At 44.5% G+C, this 23,662-nt stretch overlaps 1 protein-coding gene across 9 annotated transcripts in view; it reads left to right on the plus strand.

Annotated features, from left to right (window-relative positions):
• Positions 1-23,662, plus strand: part of numb (NUMB endocytic adaptor protein) — a 285,368-nt gene that overhangs the window by 258,293 nt on the left and 3,413 nt on the right. For all 9 annotated transcript variants that reach the window (XM_063054289.1, XM_063054296.1, XM_063054281.1 and 6 more), the window contains 2 exons: positions 15,998-16,159; positions 16,254-16,385. In XM_063054289.1, the coding sequence (XP_062910359.1) occupies positions 15,998-16,159; positions 16,254-16,385 (294 nt within the window). The remainder of the gene's footprint in view (positions 1-15,997; positions 16,160-16,253; positions 16,386-23,662) is intronic.

The following is a 23,662-nucleotide window of genomic DNA, read 5'->3' on the forward strand; positions in this document are numbered from 1 at the left end:
TTAATATCTTGTCAAAAGCTCTGCTAACTATCTATGTGGACAACATTTACAATTCTTTTTGTCACCACTTCAAAATAAAATTCAATTAAATTTGTGAAGCTCTATATTCCATACACAAAGCCATGCTGACTATATTTAATCAGTCCTTGCATTTCCAAATACAGATAGATCCTTCCTCTTAGAATCCCCTTCAGGAATTTTGCTGCCACTGATTGTAACAACTTAAATTGTGCCTTTATTTAAGGGGTGGAAGGCCAACATTAGCCACCTCCAGTCTTCCAGTATCTCACCAGTGGCTAAGGAAGTTACAAAAAATCTCTTCCAGGGCACCAGCAATTTCTTCTATTGACTCCCACATTTGAGATGCACTTGGTTGGGCCACCGAGAGGAGAGAATATATTAGACCCGCTCTATAACAACATTCATGGAGCCTGCTAGGCTACCTCTACTCAAACCACAGATCCATTTTGCTAATCCCTGCATAAAGTCCACTGGTTAAACAAGTCAAACCAATTTACAGGGAGATCAGGGCCTGGCCAGAAGTTGCCACCTGCAGTGTGAACAGCTACAGAACTGGATTGGAGCATATTCAGGAAGGCAGCTGCCTATGATCATCATGTCAACATTGATAAATATGCAGGATCGGGACTGGCTACAAAGGAAATTACAGTGATTAAACACTGCACTGCCAGGACAAACCTGCAGAGGTTTGTGCACTACTTGGGGATTGGATACTGCCTTCAGATCGTGGGACAGGATAACTCTAAGGTCAACAGGAGCCATGCTCTGGTATGCCATCAAGAAGGCAAAGGGAGAGTACTCTCAACAAATTCAAACACCAGGGACACGGGACACACAGTGCATGTGGCAAGGTTTTACAAGCCATAACAGATTACAAGTCCACCCTGTGCATCAATGATAGTAATGCCTCCCTTCCTGGTGGGCTATGATTGGTTTGACACAATGAATGATGCAATATTGAGGAAAGCCCTCTCCTACCTGAGGAACAGCCAAGGAGGGAGAGAGAAACCGGGGAATTACAGACCGGTTAGCCTAACGTCGGTGGTGAGGAAAATGCTAGAGTCAGTTATCAAAGATGTGATAACAGCACATTTGGAAAGTGGTGAAATCATCGGACAAAGTCAGCATGGATTTGTGAAAGGAAAATCATGTCTGACGAATCTCATAGAATCTTTTGAGGATATAACTAGTAGAGTGGATAGGGGAGAACCCGTGGATGTGGTATATTTGGATTTTCAAAAGGCTTTTGACAAGGTCCCACACAGGAGATTAGTGTGCGAACTTAAAGCACACAGTATTGGGTGTAAGGTATTGATGTGGATAGAGAATTGGTTGGCAGGCAGGAAGCAAAGAGTGGGAATAAATGGGACCTTTTCAGAATGGCAGGCAGTGACTAGTGGGGTACCGCAAGGCTCAGTGCTGGGACCCCAGTTGTTTACAATATATATTAATGACTTAGATGAGGGAATTAAATGCAGCATCTCCAAGTTTGCGGATGACACGAAGCTGGGCGGCAGTGTTAGCTGTGAGGAGGATGCTAAGAGGATGCAGGGTGACTTGGATAGGTTAGGTGAGTGGGCAAATTCATGGCAGATGCAATTTAATGTGGATAAATATGAGGTTATCCACTTTGGTGGCAAAAACAGGAAAACAGATTATTATCTGAATGGTGGCGGATTAGGAAAAGGGGAGGTGCAACGAGACCTGGGTGTCATTATACACCAGTCATTGAAAGTGGGCATGCAGGTACAGCAGGCGGTGAAAAAGGCGAATGGTATGCTGGCATTCATAGCAAGAGGATTCGAGTACAGGAGCAGGGAGGTACTACTGCAGTTGTATAAGGCCTTGGTGAGACCACACCTGGAGTATTGTGTGCAGTTTTGGTCCCCTAATCTGAGGAAAGAATCCTTGCCATAGAGGGAGTACAAAGAAGGTTCACCAGATTGATTCCTGGGATGGCAGGACTTTCATATGATGAAAGACTGGATTGACTAGGCTTATACTCATTGGAATTTAGAAGATTGAGGGGGGATCTTATTGAAACGTATAAAATCCTAAAGGGATTGGACAGGCTAGATGCAGGAAGATTGTTCCCGATGTTGGGGAAGTCCAGAACGAGGGGTCACAGTCTGAGGATAAAGGGGAAGCCTTTTAGGACCGAGATGAGGAAAAACTTCTTCACACAGAGAGTGGTGAATCTGTGGAATTCTCTGCCACAGGAAACAGTTGAGGCCAGTTCATTGGCTATATTTAAGAGGGAGTTAGATATGGCCCTTGTGGCTACGGGGATCAGGGGGTATGGAGGGAAGGCTGGGGCGGGGTTCTGAGTTGGATGATCAGCCATGATCATAATAAATGGCGGTGCAGGCTCGAAGGGCCGAATGGCCTACTCCTGCACCTATTTTCTATGTTTCTATTTGAGGAGAATCCTTGCCAGGGTAAACCCACACAAAGTTGTGGGGCTGGACCTGTTGGATGCTCAGGGTTTGTGTGGGCCACTTTGCAGCAGTCCACTGCCCCACAGTCCATTAAGGCAGCCACCATATTCTGGTGCCGAAAATAACTGATCTAACGATTACCACCCAGTGGCCCTGACCACAGCAGTCATGAAGTGCTTTGAGCAGCTGATAATGGATTATACAAAATCCCACTTTCCAGCCACATTAGACCCTTTCCCATTTGCTTGCTGCTCAAGCCAATGCGCTGACAATGCTATTGCCTTGGTCCTTCACTCCATCCTGTCCTACCTAGAACACAATGCCTCCTGTGGCAGGGTGTTGATCATTGACTTCAGATCGAGATTTAATACAATCATCCCTCAAAGGTTGTTCTTGGACTTTTTGGCAGTCAGTCTGAGTTGCCAGCAACATCTCAAGTTCATCACTGCAGACTCATAACTGCACTGCCAGGTCCATCTCAAACTACCTAATCAAGCTTGTTGATGATACAACAGTGGTTGGCGTCATGAGCAACAATAATGAGTCGGCATACAGGGAGGAGGTGGAGTGGCTTGTGAGAACAACAATCTGAGTCTTAACGTAGACAAGACAAAAGAGATGATTGTGAACTTTAGGAAAGTACAAGTCGATCTCTGTCCATTGCATGTCAATGGCTCTTCCGTGCAGACAGTGAAGGTCCCTTGGTTTGCACATAATGACGATCTAACCTGGGCCCACACACATATTAGTCAAGAAGGCACAGCAGTGTATACGCTTTCTGAGGAGATTGAGACATGCAAGGTTGCCCACCCCCATTCTAATGACTTTCTACAAAAGCACCATCAACGGTATCTTGTCTGGCTGCATCATTATGTGGTATGGGAGCTGCAAGGCATCAGGCCACAAGATCCGGCAGAGGGTCTTCCTCTCCCCTATTTATGTCTTTAACCCACTACCATCAGGAAGGATGTGCAGGAATATCAGGACTAGGACTGACAGACTGGATAACAACTTCTCTCAGGCTGAGAGACTAATGAATACCCTGCCAACACTGAAGTCTTATCACTAGAACAGCAAGCTGTTTACTGTACTGTTTGCTACGTGAGATATTTGTTTTGTGGGTGACAGTGGTCTGGAGGAACAGTTTTATTTGGTTGAATATGTGTTTGGAAATCTAAAATTTGCTCTTTTTTTCTGACACACTAATGCAGAAGACAACAAATAAACACCTAAAACATAATCTATATGAAAAAATCTAGGGTGGTTAAGACTCTGTCGATAGAGTATGTAAGACATCGCTCATGGCAATTTGGTGTTTTGGAAAAAGATAAGTCTGGTCTATGGGTTGAGATTCTAAATTGGAGAAAAGCCAATTTTGATGGTATCAGAATTGATTTGGTGAATATGGATTGGGACAGGCTGTTTTCTGACAAAGCTATACTTCATAACTGAGGGGCCTTCAAAAGTGAAATGTTGAGAGTAAAAAGCTTGTATGTGCCTGTCAGAATAAAGGGTAAAGATAACAGGTTTAAGGAATTTTGGGTTTCAAGAGATATTTAAGCCCTGTTTAAGAAAAAAAAAGAAGTGGTGCATAGCAGGTATGCAAGGTAGAAACAAATGGGGTACTTAATGGAGCATAAGAAATGAAAGAGAACACTTAAGAAAGAAATCAGGAAGGTTAAAGGAAGGCATGAGGAGACAAGGTGAAGGAAAATCCTAAGGGATTCTACAGATGTGTTAAGAGTAAAAGGATACCAAGGGACAAAATTGGTCCTCTGGAAGATCAGAATGGCAATCCATGCATGGAGCTGAAGGAGATGGGGGAGACCTTAAATGGATTTTTTGCATCTGTATTTACTTGGCAGATGGACATAGACTCACTAGAAGTGAGGCAAAGCAGCACCAAGGTTATGGATCCTAAACAGATTACAGAGGAGGAGATGTTTGCTGCCTTGAGGCAAATTAGGTGGATAAATCTCCAGGGCCTGACAAGGTGTTCCCTTGAACCTGTGGAATACAAGTGCAGAAAGTGCAGGGGCCCCAGCAGAGAGATTTAAATCATCTTTGGCAACCAATGAGGTACTGGAGGATTGGAGGACAGCTCATGTTTTACTGCTTTTTAAGGAAGGCTCTAAAGGTAAACTTGGAAATTGTAGACCAGTGAGCCTGACATTAGTAGTAGGAAAGATATTGGTAGGTATCCCAAGAGACCAGATATATGAATATTTGAATAGACATGGACTGATTAGTTATAGTCTGCATAGCTTTATACATGGTAAGTTGTATCTAACCAATCTTATAGAGCTTTTCGAGGAAATTATCAGGATCAGATGAAGGCAAAGTAGTGGATGTTGTCTACATGGACATGAGCAAGGCATTTGACAAGGTTCCACATGGGAGGTTGGTCAAGAAGGTTCAGTCACCCTGCATTCAAGATGAGTTGGATTAGACGTTAGCTTTGTGAGAGAAATCAGAATCAGGTTTAATATCACTGGCATGTATCTGAAATTCTGCCAACAAAGGTTGTATCATCAGCAAATTTATAATTGGCATTTGAGCTGTGCCTACCACAGTCATGGGTGTAGAGAGGCTAGAGCATTGGGCTAAGCACACTTCCCTGAGGTGCGCCAGAGAGTGGTAGTAGATGATTGCTTCTCTGGAGGCCTCTGGAGTGGAGTTCTGCAGGGATCAGTGCTGGGTCCTTTGTTGTTGTTTGTCATCTATATCAACGATCTGGATGATAATGTGGTTAACTGGATTAACAAATTTGCAGATGAAACCAAGATTGGGGAGTGTAGTGCATAGCGAGGAAGACTATTAGAGCTTGCAATAGCATCTGGACTAGCTGGGAAAATGGGCTAAAAATGGCAGATAGAATTTAATTCAGACAAGTGCAAAGCAATGTACTTCGGTAGGACCAACCAGGGTAGGTCTTATACAGTAAGCAGTAGGGCACTGAGGAGTGCAGTAGGACAAAGGGATCTGGGAGTTCAGGTCCAATTCATTGAAAGTGGCAGCACATGTAAATAAGCTCGTAATAAGTCAAGGTATTGAGTACAGGAGATGAGATGTTATATTGAAGTTATATAAAACATTGGTGAAGCCTAACTTGGAGTATTGCCTGCAGTTTTAGTCACCTACCTGCAGGAAAGACGTAAATAAGTTTAAAAGAGTTCTGGGAAAATTTACAAGGTTTTTGCCAGGACTGGAGGACCTGAGTTATAAGGAAATAGATTGAATAGGTTAGGACTTTATTCCTTGGAACGTAGAAGATTAAGGGGAAATTTGATAGAGGTATACAAAATTATGAGGGGTATGGACAGGGTAAATGCAAGCAGGCCTTTTCCATTGAAGTTAGGTGGGACTACAACTAAAGGTCATTGAAAGGTGAAAAGTTTAAGGGGAACATGAGGGGATAGTACTTCATTCAGAGGGTTGTGAGAGTGGAATGAACTGCCAGCACAAGTGGTGCATGGAAACTTTATTTCAACGTTTATGAGAAAGTTGGATAGGTACATTGATGGCAGGGGGATGGAGGGCTATGGTCTGGGTGCAGGTTGATGGGCGTAGGCAGATTGTGGTTTGGCACAGACTAGATGGGCTGCAGGGCCTGTTTGCTGTATTTTTGTATGACTCTCTGACCCTACTGTATGTCATAATGACAAAATTGATGGATTTGTGGCCACGTTTCAGAGAAATTTGGAGAAGGAAGTCTGAGAATCGGAGCGGGAGTGCGGAGGAAGCCATTTTGAAGTTTTTGGGTTTTTATCGTCGGCGTTCAGAGAGGCGGGACTGCGCGGGCGTGTGACGGGCAGTGAAGCGTGGAAGATTTAAAAGGACAGAAATCCTGATTTGGGTTTAATTTGGAGAAGGAAGTCTGAGAATCAGAGCGGGAGTGTGGAGGAAGCCATTTTGATTTTTTCGGGTTTTTTTCATCGGCGTTCAGAGAGGCGGGACTGCGCAGGCGTGTGACGTCGGGCAGTGAAGCGTGAAAGGTTTAAAAGCAACACAGCTTTATACAGCGGGCAGCATCGTTTTGTGGGCTGCAGAGTGAGCTGGGAGCAGAGAGAAGGCTTAAGGGCTTTGGCAAAACGGGCGAGGCGAGGAAGGTTGGGTATTCATTTTTTGTTGTTATTTGAGGAGGGGGGCAGCTTGTTGTTCTCAGTGCCGGATGTGGGAGGTCGTGGAGTCTCCCAGCCTCCCGGACGTCCACATCTGCGCCAGGTCAGTGAGGAGTTGATAGAGAGGAGTTACAGGCAGGTGGTCACACTGGGGCCACAGGAGGCAGGCAAGTGGGTCACGGTTAGGAGGGGTAGAGGAAGAGTCAGGTAATAGAAATTACCCTAGTGGCTGTGCCCCTTGACAATAAGTACTCCTGTTTGAGTACTGTTGGGGGGGACAGCTTACCTGGGGGAAGCAACAGTGGCCGTGCCTCCGGCATAGAGTCCGGCCCTCTGGGAAAAAGTAGGGAAAGGAAGAAGAAGGCAGTAGTAATGGGGGACTCAATAGGGGATCAGATAGGCGATTCTATGGATGCAGTCCGGAGACCCAGATGGTAGTTTGCCTCCCTGGTGCCAGGGTCCGGGATGTTTCTGATCGCGTCCAAGATATCCTGAAGTGAGAGGGAGAGGAGCCAGAGGTCGTGGTACATATGGTACCAATGACATAGTTAGGAAAAGGGGAGAGGGCCTGAAAGGAGAATATAGGGAGTTAGGAAGGGAGTTGAGAAAAAGGACCGCAAAGGTAGTAATCTCGGGATTACTGCCTGTGCCACATGACAGTGAGAGTAGGAACGCAATGAGGTGGAGGATAAATGCATGGCTGAGGGATTGGAGCAGGGGGCAGGGATTCAAGTTTTTGGATCATTGGGACCTCTTTTGGCACAGGTGTGACCTGTACAAAAAGGACGGGTTACACTTGAATCCTAGGGGGACCAATATCCTCGCGGGGAGATTTGCGAGGGCTACTGAGGTGACTTTAAACTAGAATGGTTGTTGGGGTGGGAATCAAGTTAAGGAGAGTAGGAGAGAGGAGGTTAGTTCACAAATAGAGAAAGCTAGTAGACAGTGTGTGAGGGAGGATAGGCAGGGGACAGAGATCAGGAGCATTCAGACCAAAGATGTAGGGGACAAGGAAGAAAAAGATAACAAATTGTTTGCTCCATTAAGGATAAACAGAGAGTAAGAGGTGGAGGGTTTCTTAAATGCATCTATTTTAATGCTTGGAGCATTGTAAGAAAGGTGGATGAGCTGAGAGCATGGATTGATACCTGGAAATATGATGTTGTAGCTATTAGTGAAACGTGGTTGCAGGAGGGGTGTGATTGGCAACTAAATATTCCAGGATTTCGTTGCTTCAGGTGTGATAGAATAGGAGGGACAAGAGGGGGAGGTGTTGCATTGCTTGTCAGAGAAAATATAACAGCGGTGCTCTGGCAGGATAGATTAGTGGACTCGTCTAGGGAGGCTATTTGGGTGGAATTGAGGAATGGGAAAGGTGTGGTGACACTTATAGAGGTATATTATAGACCACCTGATGGGGACCGAGAACTGGAGGAGCAAACTTGTAAGGAGATAGCAGATATTTGTAGTAAGCACAAGGTTGTGATTGTGGGAGATATTAATTTTCCACACATAGACTGGGAAGCCCATTCTGTAAAAGGGCTGGATGGTTTGGAGTTTGTCAAATGCGTGCAAGATAGTTTTTTGCAGCAATACGTAGGGGTACCAACTAGAGAAGGGGCAGCGTTGGATCTCCTGTTAGGGAATGAAATAGGGCAGGTGATGGAGGTATGTGTTGGGGAGCACTTCGGGTCCAGTGATCACAATACCATTAGTTTCAATATAATTATGGAGAAGGATAGGCCTGGACCCAGGGTTGAGGTTTTTGATTGGAGAAAGGCTAACTTTGAGGAGATGCGAAAGGATTTAGAAGGAGTGGATTGGGACAATTTGTTTTATGGGAAGGATGTAATAGAGAAATGGAGGTCATTTAAAGGTGAAATTTTGAGGGTACAGGATCTTTATGTTCCTGTTAGGTTGAAAGGAAAAGTTAAAAGTTTGAGAGAGCCATGGTTTTCAAAGAATATAGGAAAATTGGTTCGGAAAAAGAGAGGGATCTACAATAAATATAGGCAGCTTAGAGTTAATGAGGTGCTTGAGGAGTATAAAGAATGTAAAGAGAATCTTAGGAAAGAAATTAGAAAAGCTAAAAGAAGACATGAGGTTGCTTTGGCAAGTAAGGTGAAAATAAATCCAAAGGGTTTCTACAGTTATATTAATAGTAAAAGGATAGTGAGGGATAAAATTGGTCCCTTGGAGAATCAGAGTGGATGGCTATGTGCGGAGCCGAAAGAGATGGGGGAGATTTTGAACAACTTCTTTTCTTCGGTATTCACTAAGGAGAAGGATATTGAATTGTGTAAGGTAAAGGAAACAAGAAGGGTAGTTATGGAAAATATGACGATTAAAGAAGAGGAAGTACTGGCGCTTTTAAGGAATATAAAAGTGGATAAGTCTCCGGGTCCAGACAAGATATTCCCTTGGACCTTGAAGGAAGTTAGTGTGGAAATAGCAGGGGCTCTGACAGAAATATTTCAAATGTCATTAGAAACAGGGATGGTGCCGGATGATTGGCGTATTGCTCATTTGGTTCCATTGTTTAAAAAGGGTTCTAAGAGTAAACTGAGCAATTATCGGCCTGTGAGTTTGACGTCAGTGGTGGGCAAATTGATGGAAATTGTTCTTAGAGATGATATATATAATTATCTGGATAGACAGAGTCTGATTAGGAACAGTGAACATGGATTTGTGTGTGGAAGGTCATGTTTGATAAATCTTACTGAATTTTTTGATGAGGTTACTAGGGAAGTTGACGAGGGTAAAGCGGTGGATGTTGTCTATATGGACTTCAGTAAGGCCTTTGACAAGGTTCCACACGGAAGGTTAGTTAGGAAGGTTCAATTGTTAGGCATTAATATCAAAGTAGCAAAATGGATTCAGCAGTGGCTGGATGGGAGACGCCGGAGAGTAGTGGTGGTTAATGATCTGGATGATGGGATGGTAAATTGGATTAGTAAGTATGCAGATGATACTAAGATAGGTGGCGTTGTAGATAATGAAGTAGGTTTTCAAAGCTTGCAGAGAGATTTAGGCCAGTTAGAAGAGTGGGCTGAAAGATGGCAGATGGAGTTTAATGCTGAAAAATGTGAGGTGCTACATTTTGGTAGGACTAATCAAAATAGGACATACATGATAAATGGTAGGGCATTGAAGAATGCTGTAGAACAGAGGGATCTAGGAATAATGATGCATAGTTCCCTGAAGGTGGAATCTCATGTGGATAGGGTGGTGAAGAAAGCTTTTGGTATGCTGGCCTTTATTAATCAGAGCATTGAGTATAGGAGTTGGGATGTAATGTTGAAATTGTATAAGGCATTGGTCAGGCCAAATTTGGAGTATTGTGTACAGTTCTGGTCACGGAATTATAGGAAAGATGTCAATAAAATTGAGAGAGTACAGAAGAGATTTACGAAAATGTTGCCTGGGTTTCATCTCCTAAGTTACAGAGAAAGCTTGAACAAGTTAGGTCTTTATTGTTTGGAGCGTAGAAGGTTGAGGGGGGACTTGATAGAGGTGTTTAAAGTTATGAGGGTGATTGATAGAGTTGACGCGATAGGCTTTTTCCATTGAGAATGGGGGAGATTCAGACAAGAGGACATGAGTTGAGAGTTAAAGGGCAAAGGTTTAGGGGGAGCTTCTTTACTCAGAGAGTGGTAGCTGTGTGGAATGAGCTTCCAGCAGAAGTGGTTGAGGCAGGTTTGATGTTGTCGTTTAAATTTAAATTGGATAGATATATGGGCAGGGAAGGAATGGAGGGTTATGGGCTGAGTGCAGGTCGGTGGGACTTGGTGAGAGTAAGAGTTCGGCACGGACTAGAAGGGCCGAGATGGCCTGTTGTGTAATTGTTGCTGTAATTGTTCTATGGTTATATGATTTGTGGACAATGCGAAGATGAATGGAGGGGCAGGTAGTGTTGAGGAGATAGGGGATCTGCTGAAGGACTTAGGAGAATGGGCAAGGAAGTGGCAGAAAGAGTATAGTGTAGGGAAGTGTATAGTAATAAAGTTGTAAACTGTTATCTAAATGAGAGAATTCAGAAATCAGAGGTGCAAACGGACTTGGTTGGAAGTCATTGTGCAGGATTTCTAAAGGTTAACTTGCAGGTTAAGTCAGTTGTAAGGAAGGCAAATGCAGTGTTAGCATTCATTTTGAGAGGGAGTAGAGATGGCCCAGGAAATTATTGACCAGTGAATCTTACTTCACTGGAGAAGATCCTGAGAGGCAGGATTTATGAACATTTGGAGAAGCAGCGGCCACTCCTATAGAGCAGAGGAGAAGATGGCGCGATGCAGCGCACAGTGGCCACTCAGGTGATGAATATCTGCTATCTGTCAAGTAGGGTGCCATGCACAATCCTGATTTGGTGGAGGCAGATGTGAGAAGCATGGAGAAACATCTGGTTAAACTTCTGAAATGCCTGTTTCGCTGCTGCTGCTATTGTGCGATTCAGAATCTCCAGAGGGGAAGGCCCCGAGACCTCGGGTTTGCTTGTTGCTTGGCGGCCGGGGCAGGGTCAAAGCGCTTGGCAGAGATGGTGCTCGGTGTCGGAAGACTGGTCGGAGGCTCGAAGTTTTCGGACGGGCTCAAAGTCGCCTGTGGTCAGGTGCTTCCAGGGTGCTGCATCGGCAAGTTTGCGGCACTGGAGGTTCATGGCAGGGAGAGTTTCTCTTTTCTACAGTCTGCATGAGATGATGGGGCTATCGGGACTGTAAGACTTATTTTTTTACTGTGCCCATAGTCTGCTCTTTATCAAATTACTGTATTGCTTTGCACTGTTGTAACTATATGTTATAATAATATGGTTTTTGTCAATTTTAGTCTTGGTCTGTCTTGTGTTTCTGTGATATCATACTGGAGGAACATTGTATCATTTCTTAATGCATACATTTCTAAATGACAATAAATGAGGACTGAGTCAGGCTTTTTCCACTGAGGCAAGGGGAGAAAAAAACCAGAGGACATGGGTTAAGGGTGAGGGGGGAAAAGTTTAAAGGGAACATTGAGGGGGCTTCTTCACACAGAGAGTGGTGGGAGTATGGAATGAGCTGCCAGACGAGGTGGTAAATGCGGGTTCTTTTTTAACATTTAAGAATAAATTGAACAGATACATGGATGGGAGGTGTATGGAGGGATATGGTCTGTGTGCAGGTCAGTGGGACTAGGCAGAAAATGGTTCGGCACAGCCAAGAAGGGCCAAAGGGCCTGTTTCTGTGCTGTAGTTTCTATGGTTCTATGTAGTGTATATGGATTTCAGCAAGGCATTTGATAAGGCACCCCATCGAAGGCTTATTGAGAAAGTAAGGAGGCATGGGATCCAAGGGGACATTGCCTTCTGTGGGCAAGCCAGTTCTGGATCCACAAAGCAAAGAGCGGTTGTAGATGGGTCATATTCTGCATGGAGGTCGGTCACCAGTGGAGTGCCTCAGGGATCTGTTCTGGGACCCCTACTCCTTAAGAAACTCCTGGACAGGTAAATGGAACTCAGAAAAATAGAGGTGATTTCTAAGGTAAGGACATGTTTAGCACAGCTTAATGGGCCGAAGGGCCTGTATTGTGCTGTAGGTTTTCTATGTTTCTATGACTAGAATACAAAAGCAAAGATGTAATGCTGAAGCTTTGGTCGGACCCCATTTTGGAGAGTTGTGAGCAGTTTTGGACCCCTTATCTAAGAAAGAATGCGTTGGCATTAGAGAGGGTCCAGAGGAGGTTCACGAGCATGATCCCAGAAATGAAAGACCAACATATGAGGGCCATTTGATGGCTCTGGGCCTGTTCTTGCTGGCGATTAGAAGCATGAAGGGAGATCTCATTGAAACATATTGAATATTGAAAGTGGAGTGGAGAAGATATTTCCTATAGTGGGGGGGGGGGGTTTAGGACCAAGGGCATAGCATCAGAATAGAAGGATGTCCCTTTAGAACAGAGATGAAGAATTCTTCAGCTGGAGAGTGGTGAGTCTATGGAATTCATTGCCACCAACGGCTATGGAGGCAAAGTCATTGGGTATATTTAAAGCAGAGATTGATAAGTTCTTGATTACTAAGAGTGTTAAAGTTACAGGTAGACGCCAGGAGAATGGTGTTGAGAGGGGTTGATGGTGTAATGGCAAAGCAGACTCTTATCAGCCAAATGGCCTAATTTTGCTCCTGTGTCTTATCAGAGAAACATAGAAAACCTACAGCACAATACATGCCCTTCGGCCCACAAAGCTGTGCCGAACATGTCCCTACCTTAAAACTACCTAGGCTTTACCCATAGCCCTCTATTTTTCTAAGCTCCATGTAGCCATCCAGGAGCCTCTTAAAAGACCCTATCATTTCCGCCTCCACCACCACCACCACCGGCAGCCCATTCCACGCACTCACCACTCTCTGTGTTTAAAAAATCTTACCCCAGACATCTCCTCTGTACCTACTTCCAAGCATCTTAAAACTATGCCTTCTTGTGCTAGCCATTTCGGCCCTGGGGAAAAGCCTCCACTATCCACACGATCAATGCCTCTCATTATCTTGTACACCTCTTATCAGGTCACCTCTGATCGTCCGTCACTCTAAGGAGAAAAGGCTGAGTTCACTCAACCTATTCTCATAAGGCATGCTCCCCAATCCAAGCAACATCCTTGTAAATCTCCTCTGCATCCTTTCTATGGTTTTCACATCCTTCCTATAGTGAGGTGACCAGAACTGAGCACAGTACTCCAAGTGGGGTCTGACCAGGGTCCTATATAGCTGTAACATTACCTCTTGGCTCTTAAACTCAATCCCACGATTGATGAAGGCCAATGCAATGTATGCCTTCTTAACCACAGAGTCAACCTGCATAGCAGCTTTGAGTGTCCTATGGACTCGGACCCCAAGATCCCTCTGATCCTCCACACTGCCAAGAGTCTTGCCATTAATACTATATTCTGCCATCATATTTGACCTACCAAAATGAACCACCTTACACTTATCTGGATGGAACTCCATCTGCCACTTCGCAGCCCAGTTTTGCATCCTATCAATGTCCCGTTGTAACCTCTGACAGCCCTCCACACTATCCACACCTCCAACCTTTGTGTCATCAGCAAATTTACTAACCCATCCCTCCACTTCCTCATCCAAGTCATTTATAAAAATCACAAAGAGTAGGGGTCCCTGAACAGATCCCTGAGGCACACCACTGGTCACCAGCCTCCATGCAGAATATGACCCATCTACAACCACTCTTTGTCTTCTGTGGGCAAGCCAGTTTGGATCCACAAAGCAATGTCCCCTTGGATCCCATGTTTCCTTAGTTTCTCAGTAAGCCTTATCAAATGCCTTGCTAAAATCCATATATACTACACCTAGGGCTCTACTTTCATCAATGTGTTTAGTCACATCCTCAGCAAATTCAATCAGGCTCATAAGGCATGATCTGCCTTTGACAAAGCCACACACATCAAAGTTGCTGGTGAACGCAACAGGCCAGGCAGCATCTCTAGGAAGAGGTACAGTCGACGTTTCAGGCCGAGACCCTTCGTCAGGACTAACTGACTATTCCTAATCATATTATGCCTCTCCAAATGTTCATAAATCCTGCCTCTCAGGATCTTCTGCATCAACTTACCCACCACTGAAGTAAGACTCACTGGCCTATAATTTCCTGGGCTATCCCTACTCCCTTTCTTGAATAAGGGAACAACATCTGCAACCCTCCAATCCTCTGGAACCTCTCACATCCTCGTTGATGATGCAAAGGCCATCACAATCTCAGAAAGAGGCTCAGCAATCTCCTCCCTTGCTTCCCACAGTAGCCTGGGGTACATCCCGTCTGCTCCCGGTGACTTATCCAACTTGATGCTTTCCAAAAGCTCCAGCATGTCCTCTTCCTTAATATCTACATGCTCAAGCTTTTCAGTCCACTGCAAGTCATCCCTACAATCGCCAAGATCCTTTTCTGTAGTGAATACTGAAGCAAAGTATTCATTAAGTACTTCCGCCATTTCCTCTGGTTCCATACACACTTTTCCACTGTCACACTTGATTGGTCCTATTCTTTCACGTCTTATCACCTAAAGGAAAGTATTCTCGGTACCTCACCACCTTACTCCCAGTTCTTCCCTGAGGTCTATGTGCATTCCAATACATATCTTGTACACTATCTCTCAGTGTATAATGACTTGTCATAGCTTCCTCATTTTCCCTGCCCAAATGCACCACCTTGCTCTTCTCAGGGTTGCATTGATACCCTGCTGAGTGTTACCTCACACAGCATTATTTCTTTATCACTGTCATGGTCCCCCAACTTGAATACTCCCAGGCTCATACCCACCTCTGCTTTCAGAAGGAATGTGCCTGGTTGTGTGAAGCTGTGCCGGAATGTGAAACAAGCCTCTGCCCTCCTCAGACTCAGGCAGCATGATCCGCTGCTGCTGCCGCTGCCAATGGCTACCACATTAAATCATTGTCACGGGAGCACAGCTGTGGCAGCAGGCTGCCTTTGAGGACTGGCATTGGAAGACCTGGTGCAAACAATGTGGTGTCTCAATGCTGTGCTGCTGGGCTCATGCCTGCACTGCTGGGGACTGACAGTATCCAATCATATGATCTCTCTCATGACTTGTTGCACTAGATGGGAGTTGATGTTTCCCCCTCTTTATTTGGCTATACTACTCTCCCCAGCTCAAATTTCCCAAGCTGACTGAACAATGACCACAGTTAACCTTAGTCTCGCATATTATACTCTATTCCCTGAAATTCTAAGACTCTTGGTTTTGCTTGATTTTATTGTATCACCTTTCACCCTGCACTTTAAACTGAGAACTTCTGTTGTAAGATCCAGATCTAGATGAAGTGGTAAATGCGGTCTCACTTTTAACATTTAAGAGAAACTTGGATGGGAGGTGTATGGAGGGATATGGTCCAGGTGCAGGTCAGTGGGACTAGGCAGAAAAATGGTTCCGCACAGCCAAGAAGGGCCAAAAGGCCTGTTTCCGTGCTGTAATGTTCTGTGGTTCTATGGTCCTATACTTCCGTTTAATTTTTCCTGCAGTTTTATGCTTTATTTCTGTTTACTTGATACCTGCGAAAAGAGGAAAAAATGGTGCCATGTTGTTAAATTACTGGAATACTGACTATCCACTGTACCTTTACTAATAATGTTTAGTTTTTTCATTGTTACACCCAGTTATCTGTTCTTCATTCTTGGCCAGGTTTTGCCTGTAGAGGGGTCACTGTTTCACAATCAGTAATGCAAGGTTGTGGCTAGGATCACCGTTTGCATGTGTCAGTGATGATTCTTGGTCAAAAGTCTACTCAGCTATTTCTTGATCTGCTTCTGGTGAAATGCCAAATCAAAGGGGTATGCTGGATTACAGCAGATGAAATCTTACTTTGTGCAACACATGAACCATTTGTGATAGATTAAAAATTATATTTCTCTATTTTTATTTAGTGCCTGAAGTGGAAGGTGACCGTGCAGCTGAAATTGACAGTATAAGTTCCCTGTGCTCTCAGATAACACATGCTTTCAGTGGACAAGTGGATGATCCATTCTCGTCTGCACCAATGACCAAGCCTGCTGTGGGTGTGACTCCTCAAGTGACAGCCTCCCAAAGTAAGCACGTTTTGATGACAATTCAGATGTGAATAAGTGTTGCCACAAAGTTTGCAGTGTTAGAATTGTGACCATCTGAATTTTCTCAATGTAGTCAATGGAACATCAGCCTTCTCAGCACCTGTTGCAGCTCTGGCCATGTCTCCCACAGTGATGCCAGTGCGTGACACCAACCCTTGGTCCCAGGCCCCACCTGCAACTAGTGACAGAACTATGGTTGCTGCAGGTAAGCTTATACACACCATTTATGTACCTGGCAGAAGATGGAATCAAAAGAACAAATTATAATTAATCTGGACAGAATCAGAAAGAATGGAAAAGGTCACATTGTTTGCTGTTATTGCAAAACATCAGAAGTAACTTGTTATTTCAAATTCAGCATGCTCTAATTTAATCTGTCACTGATATTTGCTGTTTTACACTAGATATGAAATATTTATTGTCATTTACACTAACCCTGCATTCCTTGTCTCTGCCACTGTCACAATTTCACCCTGGTTGTTTACATTCTCTGCTTTAATCTTGAATTGAGATGTCAGTGTTACCTTCCCTCAATATAAAGACAGTTTCTTCATCTTCCAATAAGCTTTGCTTAGTGCTGCTGTGCTTCTCAACGCAGCCCTCTGTGCCTTGTTTATAGAGTCATATACCTTAGAAAGAAAGCCATTCAGACCGCTGAGTCTGTGCCAACATGAACAACTGATCCTATCCCCATCAACTCCTCCAGATTTTACCACTGATGCAACTTTCTGCAGCCAATTAATTTATGAATCCTTATTATGTCTTTGGAATATGAGAAAATACGGAGCACCCAAGGGAAGAACCAGGCAGTCACAGGGAGAATATGCAAACACAGGTTAGCACTGGAGGTTGAGATTGAACTTGGGTTAGGACCAGGACAGCACTGAAAGGTAGAGGCAGTGACTTCATATGGAATTTATCTTTTCCCTATCTTGCTTGACCTTTCCACAATCAAACAACCTAGTATGAAGTACATGAAAACTGTGAATATTGAAGAGGATATTCCAGCTCATCTAAGTTGGGTCAGGCAACAGCAGATGGAATTAAATCCTAAGTATAGAGTGATGCGTTTTGGGAAGTTGTGTAAGGTTATGACTCAGCCAATGATGTCAGGGCTCAAGTGAAGCAGCTTAGTATACTGAACAGCTAGAACATGGCTTTCTATGTGAGAAATTATGCCTTGTGATTTTGATGTGCTTTTGTAAAAATAAGTAAGATGATTGACTAGGGCAGAACAGTAAATGCTAGCTATTACTCTAACTGGACAAGATATTTGGGTCAGAGAGATTAGATCACATGGGATTCAGGGTTAGCAGGCCAATTGGATATAAAATTAGCTTGGTGGGGTAAATGTTTTTTTCCCCCCAGAGTGGAAGTCTGTGAGCAGTGGTGTGCTGCAGGGATTGGTACTGGGTCCCCTGCTGTTTGTCATAATGGTTTTGATAATGATGTAGGTTATGCAGCAAGTAGGTTTCCACATGACACCAAAATTCTGTTTTATTAGCAGATAGTGAAATTGTGTAAGGTTACAACAGGATCCAGATCAACTGGGAAATTGAAAGAATAGTAGATTAAATTTTATTGGAACAGGGCAAAATAATGCATTTTGTGAAGCTAAACCAGGGCAGGGCATACACAGTGAATGGCAGGGTCCTTTGGAATGTTGTAGTTCTTTCAGTAGTCAATGCAAGTAGCCTTTGCCAAATGTGGTTGAGGAAGATGAAAATTGGAGGTCATAGGTAAAAAGTGAAAGGTGAAATATTTAAGGGGAACCACAGGGTTCTTTATTCAGAGAGTAGTGAGAGTGTAGGATGAGCTGCCAGAGGAAGTGGTGGGTGCAGGTTTGATTGCAGCATTTAAGAGAAGTTTGGATAAGTACATGGTTGATGGGGTTAATCAGATAACAGTTTGGCATGGACTAGATGGGCCAAGTGGTCTGTTTCTGTGTTGTATGACTGTGACTCCAATAGTTTAGTTTATTTTAGGAAAGCTACCATGGGGTGCCACTGTAGTGTGGTTAGCACGACTCTGTTACAGCTCGGGGCGTCAGAGTTCTGAATTCAATTCTGGCGTCTTCTAAGAAGGTTTGTACGTTCCTTGTCTGCGTTCATTTCTTCTGGGTTCCAGTTTCCCCTCTCAGTACTGGTTACTGGTCAGGAGGTTAATTGGCCATTGTAAATTGTCCTGTGATTAGGCTGGGATTAAATCAGTGGGTTACTAGTCAGGAGGTTAATTGTAAATTGTCCTGTGATTAGGCTGGGGTTAAATCAGTGGGTTACTGGGCAGGGTGGCTCATTGGTCCAGAAGGGCTTGCTACACACTATTTCTAAGTAATTAAAATAAAACTTTCATAGTTTCTTGAAAGTGGTGATTCTGGTAGAGACTGGTGAAGGTGGTGTATAGCAGCTTACCTTCATCAGTTGGGGCATCAAGCACAAGTCACAGCTGAAATATTGTGTGCATTTCTGTTCCTAGCACCATGCCACATGACGGATGTGATTATCTTAGAGAGGGTGCAGAGAAGTTTCACAAGGATATTGCCAGGATTGGAGGGCTTGAGTTCTAAAGAGAACATACTGAGCCAGCCAAGTGATAACCTGATAGTGCATGAACATTTTGGGAATAGTGACTACTTCTCTATATTTAAGGTAAATGACTAGGAAGCTAAAATCAGACTGGAGTAAAAATCAGACTTGTGGAATACAAAGATGACAGGAAAATGTTCAAGCAGGCCAAAAGGATAATGGTATGTCCTTGGTGAACTGGATCAAAGAGAATCCCAAGATATTTTCTACTGTGAGGAAAGGAGGATAACTAAAGAGAAGGTAGATACATTCAAGGATAAACATATTTGCTTGCAGTCAAACCAGTGATTGAGGTACTAAACCTGATGAACACTGGCTTATGGACCTCTGGCTTCTTCCTGTAGTCCATAATCAGCTCTTTGGTTTTGCTGATGTTGAGTGAGTGGTTGTTGTTGTGGCACCATTCCTCATAACCAATTCATCGCCTCCTTTGATTCGGCCACAAACAGTAGTGGGTCAACATGGCTGAGTTAGACAAAGGGCCTGTTTCCATGCTTTTAACTCTTATCACTATTTCAAGACCAAAAACCCAAGATGATGGCGGGCACAGGAGGTAAGGAGGCGAAGAAGGTACACAGGTTACTATCCTTCATTAGCTGGGGAATGGAATATAAGAGACAGCACCTCCAGGCCGATACTTCATGTGCTGCTGCTGGAACCCCACCACCACCACTCTGTAATCCCTTGTCTCTCAGGTCACTCCACAGCTCTTGGATCCCTGGAGACTCCATCTTCCTCTCACCCTACCTTCCCAGAACACCCCAACCCTCTTCTCCTCCACCCACCCCCACTCCCAGCTCTCATCAGTACTGGGTTGTCACAATTCCCTCTGACCTTCCCCTTTGAGGCAGAATATTCTATTCTCAGTAAGGGCCTTACCTTTGGCTCCCTGCGCCCACACCTCAGTGAGTTCCACACCCGCCACTACACTGAACTCTTCTTCCGTCGCCTCCATCTTCGAGCCTACATCTTTGGCAATGACTCTCCAGCTAGCATCGATGACCCCTTCTCTCATCTTCAACCCTCCTTCTCTTCCTGGACACCCTACTCCAGTCTTCTGCCTGCTTTGGATCTTTTTATTGCTAGCTGCTGATGAGACATCAATCGTCTTGACTTTACCACTTCTCTCTCCAATTCCAGCCTGTTACTCTCCACTCTCTCTGCACTAATCCTAACCTCACCATCAAGCCCTCAGATAAGGGGGATGCTGTAGTAATCTGGTGGACTGACCTCAACCTGCTGAGACCAGGCGAAAACTCTGACACCTCCTCGAACAGCACCCCACTAAGCAGCACCAGGCCATTGTTTCCCACACCATCACCAACTGTATTAGCTCTGGGGATCTCCCATCAACTGTAAACATCTCATAGTTCCCTCACCCCACACCTCCTGTTCCTACTTTCTACCCAAGATCATTAATCTGTCTGTCCAAGTAGACCCATTGTCTATGCTTGTTCCTGCCCCACCTAAAGTACCTGCATACCTCGACCCTGGTTCAGTCCCTTCCGACCTACATCTGTAACACTCCACACGGTCTTGATCTTTTCAATGACTTCAATTTCCCTGGCCCATGTGATCTCATTTTCACTATGGATGTCCAGTCCCCATATGTAGCCATCCCCCATCAGGAAGGCCTTAAAGCTCTCCGCTTCTTTCTGGACAACAGATCTAACAAGTTCCCTTCCACCATCACTCTCTTTCTGACAGAGCTGGTCCTCACTTTTGATGCTTCCTCCTATGACCTTCAAACTAAAAGTATAGCCATGGGCACTCGCATGGGTCCCAGCTATGCCTGCTTTTTTGTCAGCTGCATGATACACCAGTATCGCCCCACCCCACCAAATTCTTCCTATACTACATCGATGAATGCATGGATGTGGCTTCCAAAACCCACACTGAGCTCATCGACTTCATCAACTTTGCCTCCAACTTCCACCCTGCTCTCAAATTTCCAGTCCATTTCCAACACCTCACTCACCTTTCCAGATCTCTCTCTCTCTCTATCCCTTGTCTCTCAGGTCCCTCCGCAGCTCTTGGGTCCTTGGAGACTCCATCTTCCTCTCACCCTAACTTCCTTGAATGCTTCAACCCTCCCCTTTTGGACACTTGAGAGACAGATTCTGGAAAGGTGTAACAATAACAGGATTGTCGTGGTGGGAGATTTTAATTTCCCAAATATTAATTGGCATCTCCCTAGAGCAAGGGTTTTAGATGGGGTGGAGTTTGTTAGGTGTGTTCAGGAAGGTTTCCTGACACAATATGTAGATAAACCTACAAGAGGAGAGGCTGTACTTGATCTGGTGTTGGGAAATTAACCTCGTCAGATCTGTCAGTGGGAGAGCATTTTGGAGATAGTGATCACAATTCTATCTCCATTGGAGATGGATAGCAACAGACAAGTTAGAAAAGCATTTAATTGGACTAAGAAGAAATATGAGACCATCAGGCAGGAACTTGGAAGCATAAATTGGGAATAGATGTTCTCAGGGAAATGTACGGAAGAAATGTGGCAAATGTTCAGGGGATATTTGCGTGGAGTTCTGCATAGGTATGTTCTAATGAGACAGGGAAAGGATGGTAGGGTACAGGAACCGTGGTGTACAAAGGCTGTTGTAAATCTAGTCTAGAAGAAGAGCTTATGAAAGGTTCAAGAAGCGAGGTAATGATAGAGACCTAGAAGATTATAAGGCTAACAAGGAAGGAGCTTAAGAAAGAAATTAGGAGAGCCAGAAGAGGCCCTGGTGGACAGGATTAAGGAAAATCCCAAGGCATTCTGCAAGTATGTGAAGAGCAAGAAGATAAGACATAAGAGAATAGGACCAATCAAGTGTGACAGTGCAAAAGTGTGTATGGAATCAGAGGAGATTGCAGAGGTACTTAATGACTATGTTGCTTCACTATTCATTATAGAAAAGGATCTTGGCAATTGTAGGGATGACTTACAGCGGACTGAAAAGCTTGAGCATGTAGATATTAAGAAAGAGGAGGTGCTGGAGCTTTTGGAAAGCATCGAGTTGGATAAGTCACTGGGACGAGGTGTACCCCAGTCTACTGTGGGAGGTGAGGGAGGAGATTGCTGAGCCTCTGGCGATGATCATTGCATCATCAATGGGGACGAGTGAGGCTCCGGAGGATTGGAGGGCTGCGGATGTTGTTCAAGAAAGGGAGTAGAGAAAGCCCAGGAAATTATAGACCAGTGAGTCTTACTTCAGTGGTTGGTAAGTTGATGGAGAAGATCCTGAGAGGCAGGATTTATGAACATTTGGAGAGCCATAATATGATTAGGAATAGTCAGTATGGCTTTGTGAAAGGCAGGTCGTGTTTTATGAGCCTGATTGAATTTTTTGAGGATGTGACTAAACACATTGATGAAGGAAGAACAGTAGATGTAGTGTATATGGATTTCAGCAAGGCATTTGACAAGGTACCTCATGCAAGGCTTATTGAGAAAGTAAGGAGGCATGGGATCCAAGGGGACATTGCTTTGTGGATCCAGAACTGGCTTGCCCACAGAAGGCAAAGAGTGGTTGTAGATGGGTCATATTCTGCATGGAGGTCAGTGACCAGTAGTGTGCCTCAGGGATCTGTTCTGGGACCCTTACTCTTCGTGATTTTTATAAATGACCTAGATGAGGAAGTGGAGGGATGGGTTAGTAAATTTGCTGATGACACAAGGTTGGGGGTGTTGTGGATAGTCAGAGGTTACAGTGGGACATTGATACGATGCAAAACTGGGCTGAGAAGTGGCAAATGGAGTTCAACCCAGATAAGTGTGAGATGGTTCATTTTGGTAGGTCAAATATGATGGCAGAATATAGTATTAATGTTAAGACTCTTGGCAGTGCGGAGGATCAGAGGGATCTTGGGGTTCGAGTCCATCGGACACTCAAAGCTGCTGCACAGGTTAACTCTGGTTAAGAAAGCATTTCATCAATCGTGGGATTGAGTTTAGGAGCTGAGAGGTTATGTTGCAGCTATATAGGACCCTGGTCAGACCCCACTTGGAGTACTGTGCTCAGTTCTGATCGCCTCACTACAGGACGGATGTGGAAACCATAGAAAGGATACAGAGGAGATTTACAATGATGTTGCCTGGATTGGGGAGCATGCCTTATTGAGAATAGGTGGAGTGATGGTGGATGAGAGGTGACCTGATAGAGGTGTATAAGATGGTGAGAGGGATTGATCGTGTGGATGATCAGAGGCTTTTTCCCAGGGCTGAAATGACTAGCAGAAGAGGGCACAGTTTTAAGGTTCTTGGAAGTAGGTACAGAGGAGATGTCAGAGGTAGGTTTTTTTTTCCGCAGAGTGGTGAGTGTGTGGAATGGGCTGCCAGCGACAGTGGTGGAGGCGGGTACGATAGGGTCTTTTAAGAGACTCTTGGATAGGTACATGGAGCTTAGAAAAATAGAGGGCTATGGGTAACCCTAGATAATTTCTAAAGTAAGGACATGTTCGGCACAGCTTTGTGGGCTGAAGGGCCTGTATTGTACTGTAGGCTTTCTAAATCAATCTAAATCTAAATCTCTGCAGATAGTCTTATCTCCTGATACCTTTTATAAATCCACTGATTCTCACAGCTACTTGGACTGTACCTCTTCCCACCCTGTCACTTATAAAAATGCCATCCCCTTCTCTGCCACATCTGTTCTCAGGATGAGGCTTTTCATTCCAGAGCTAATAAGATGACCTCCTCCTTCAAAGAAAAGGGCTTGCCTTCATCCACTATCAGCGCTGTCCTCACCTGTATCTCTTCCATTTCGCATACGTTCTGCCCTCACTCTATCTCCTACTACTCCACCAGGGATAGTGTTCCTCCTCTCGTTACCTACCATCCCACTGGCCTCCATGTCTAGCACATAATTCTCCAAAACCTACGCTATCTCCAACGAGATCT

The sequence above is a fragment of the Mobula hypostoma genome, chromosome 1, assembly GCF_963921235.1.
Source record: "Mobula hypostoma chromosome 1, sMobHyp1.1, whole genome shotgun sequence".
Classification (NCBI taxonomy): domain Eukaryota; kingdom Metazoa; phylum Chordata; class Chondrichthyes; order Myliobatiformes; family Myliobatidae; genus Mobula; species Mobula hypostoma.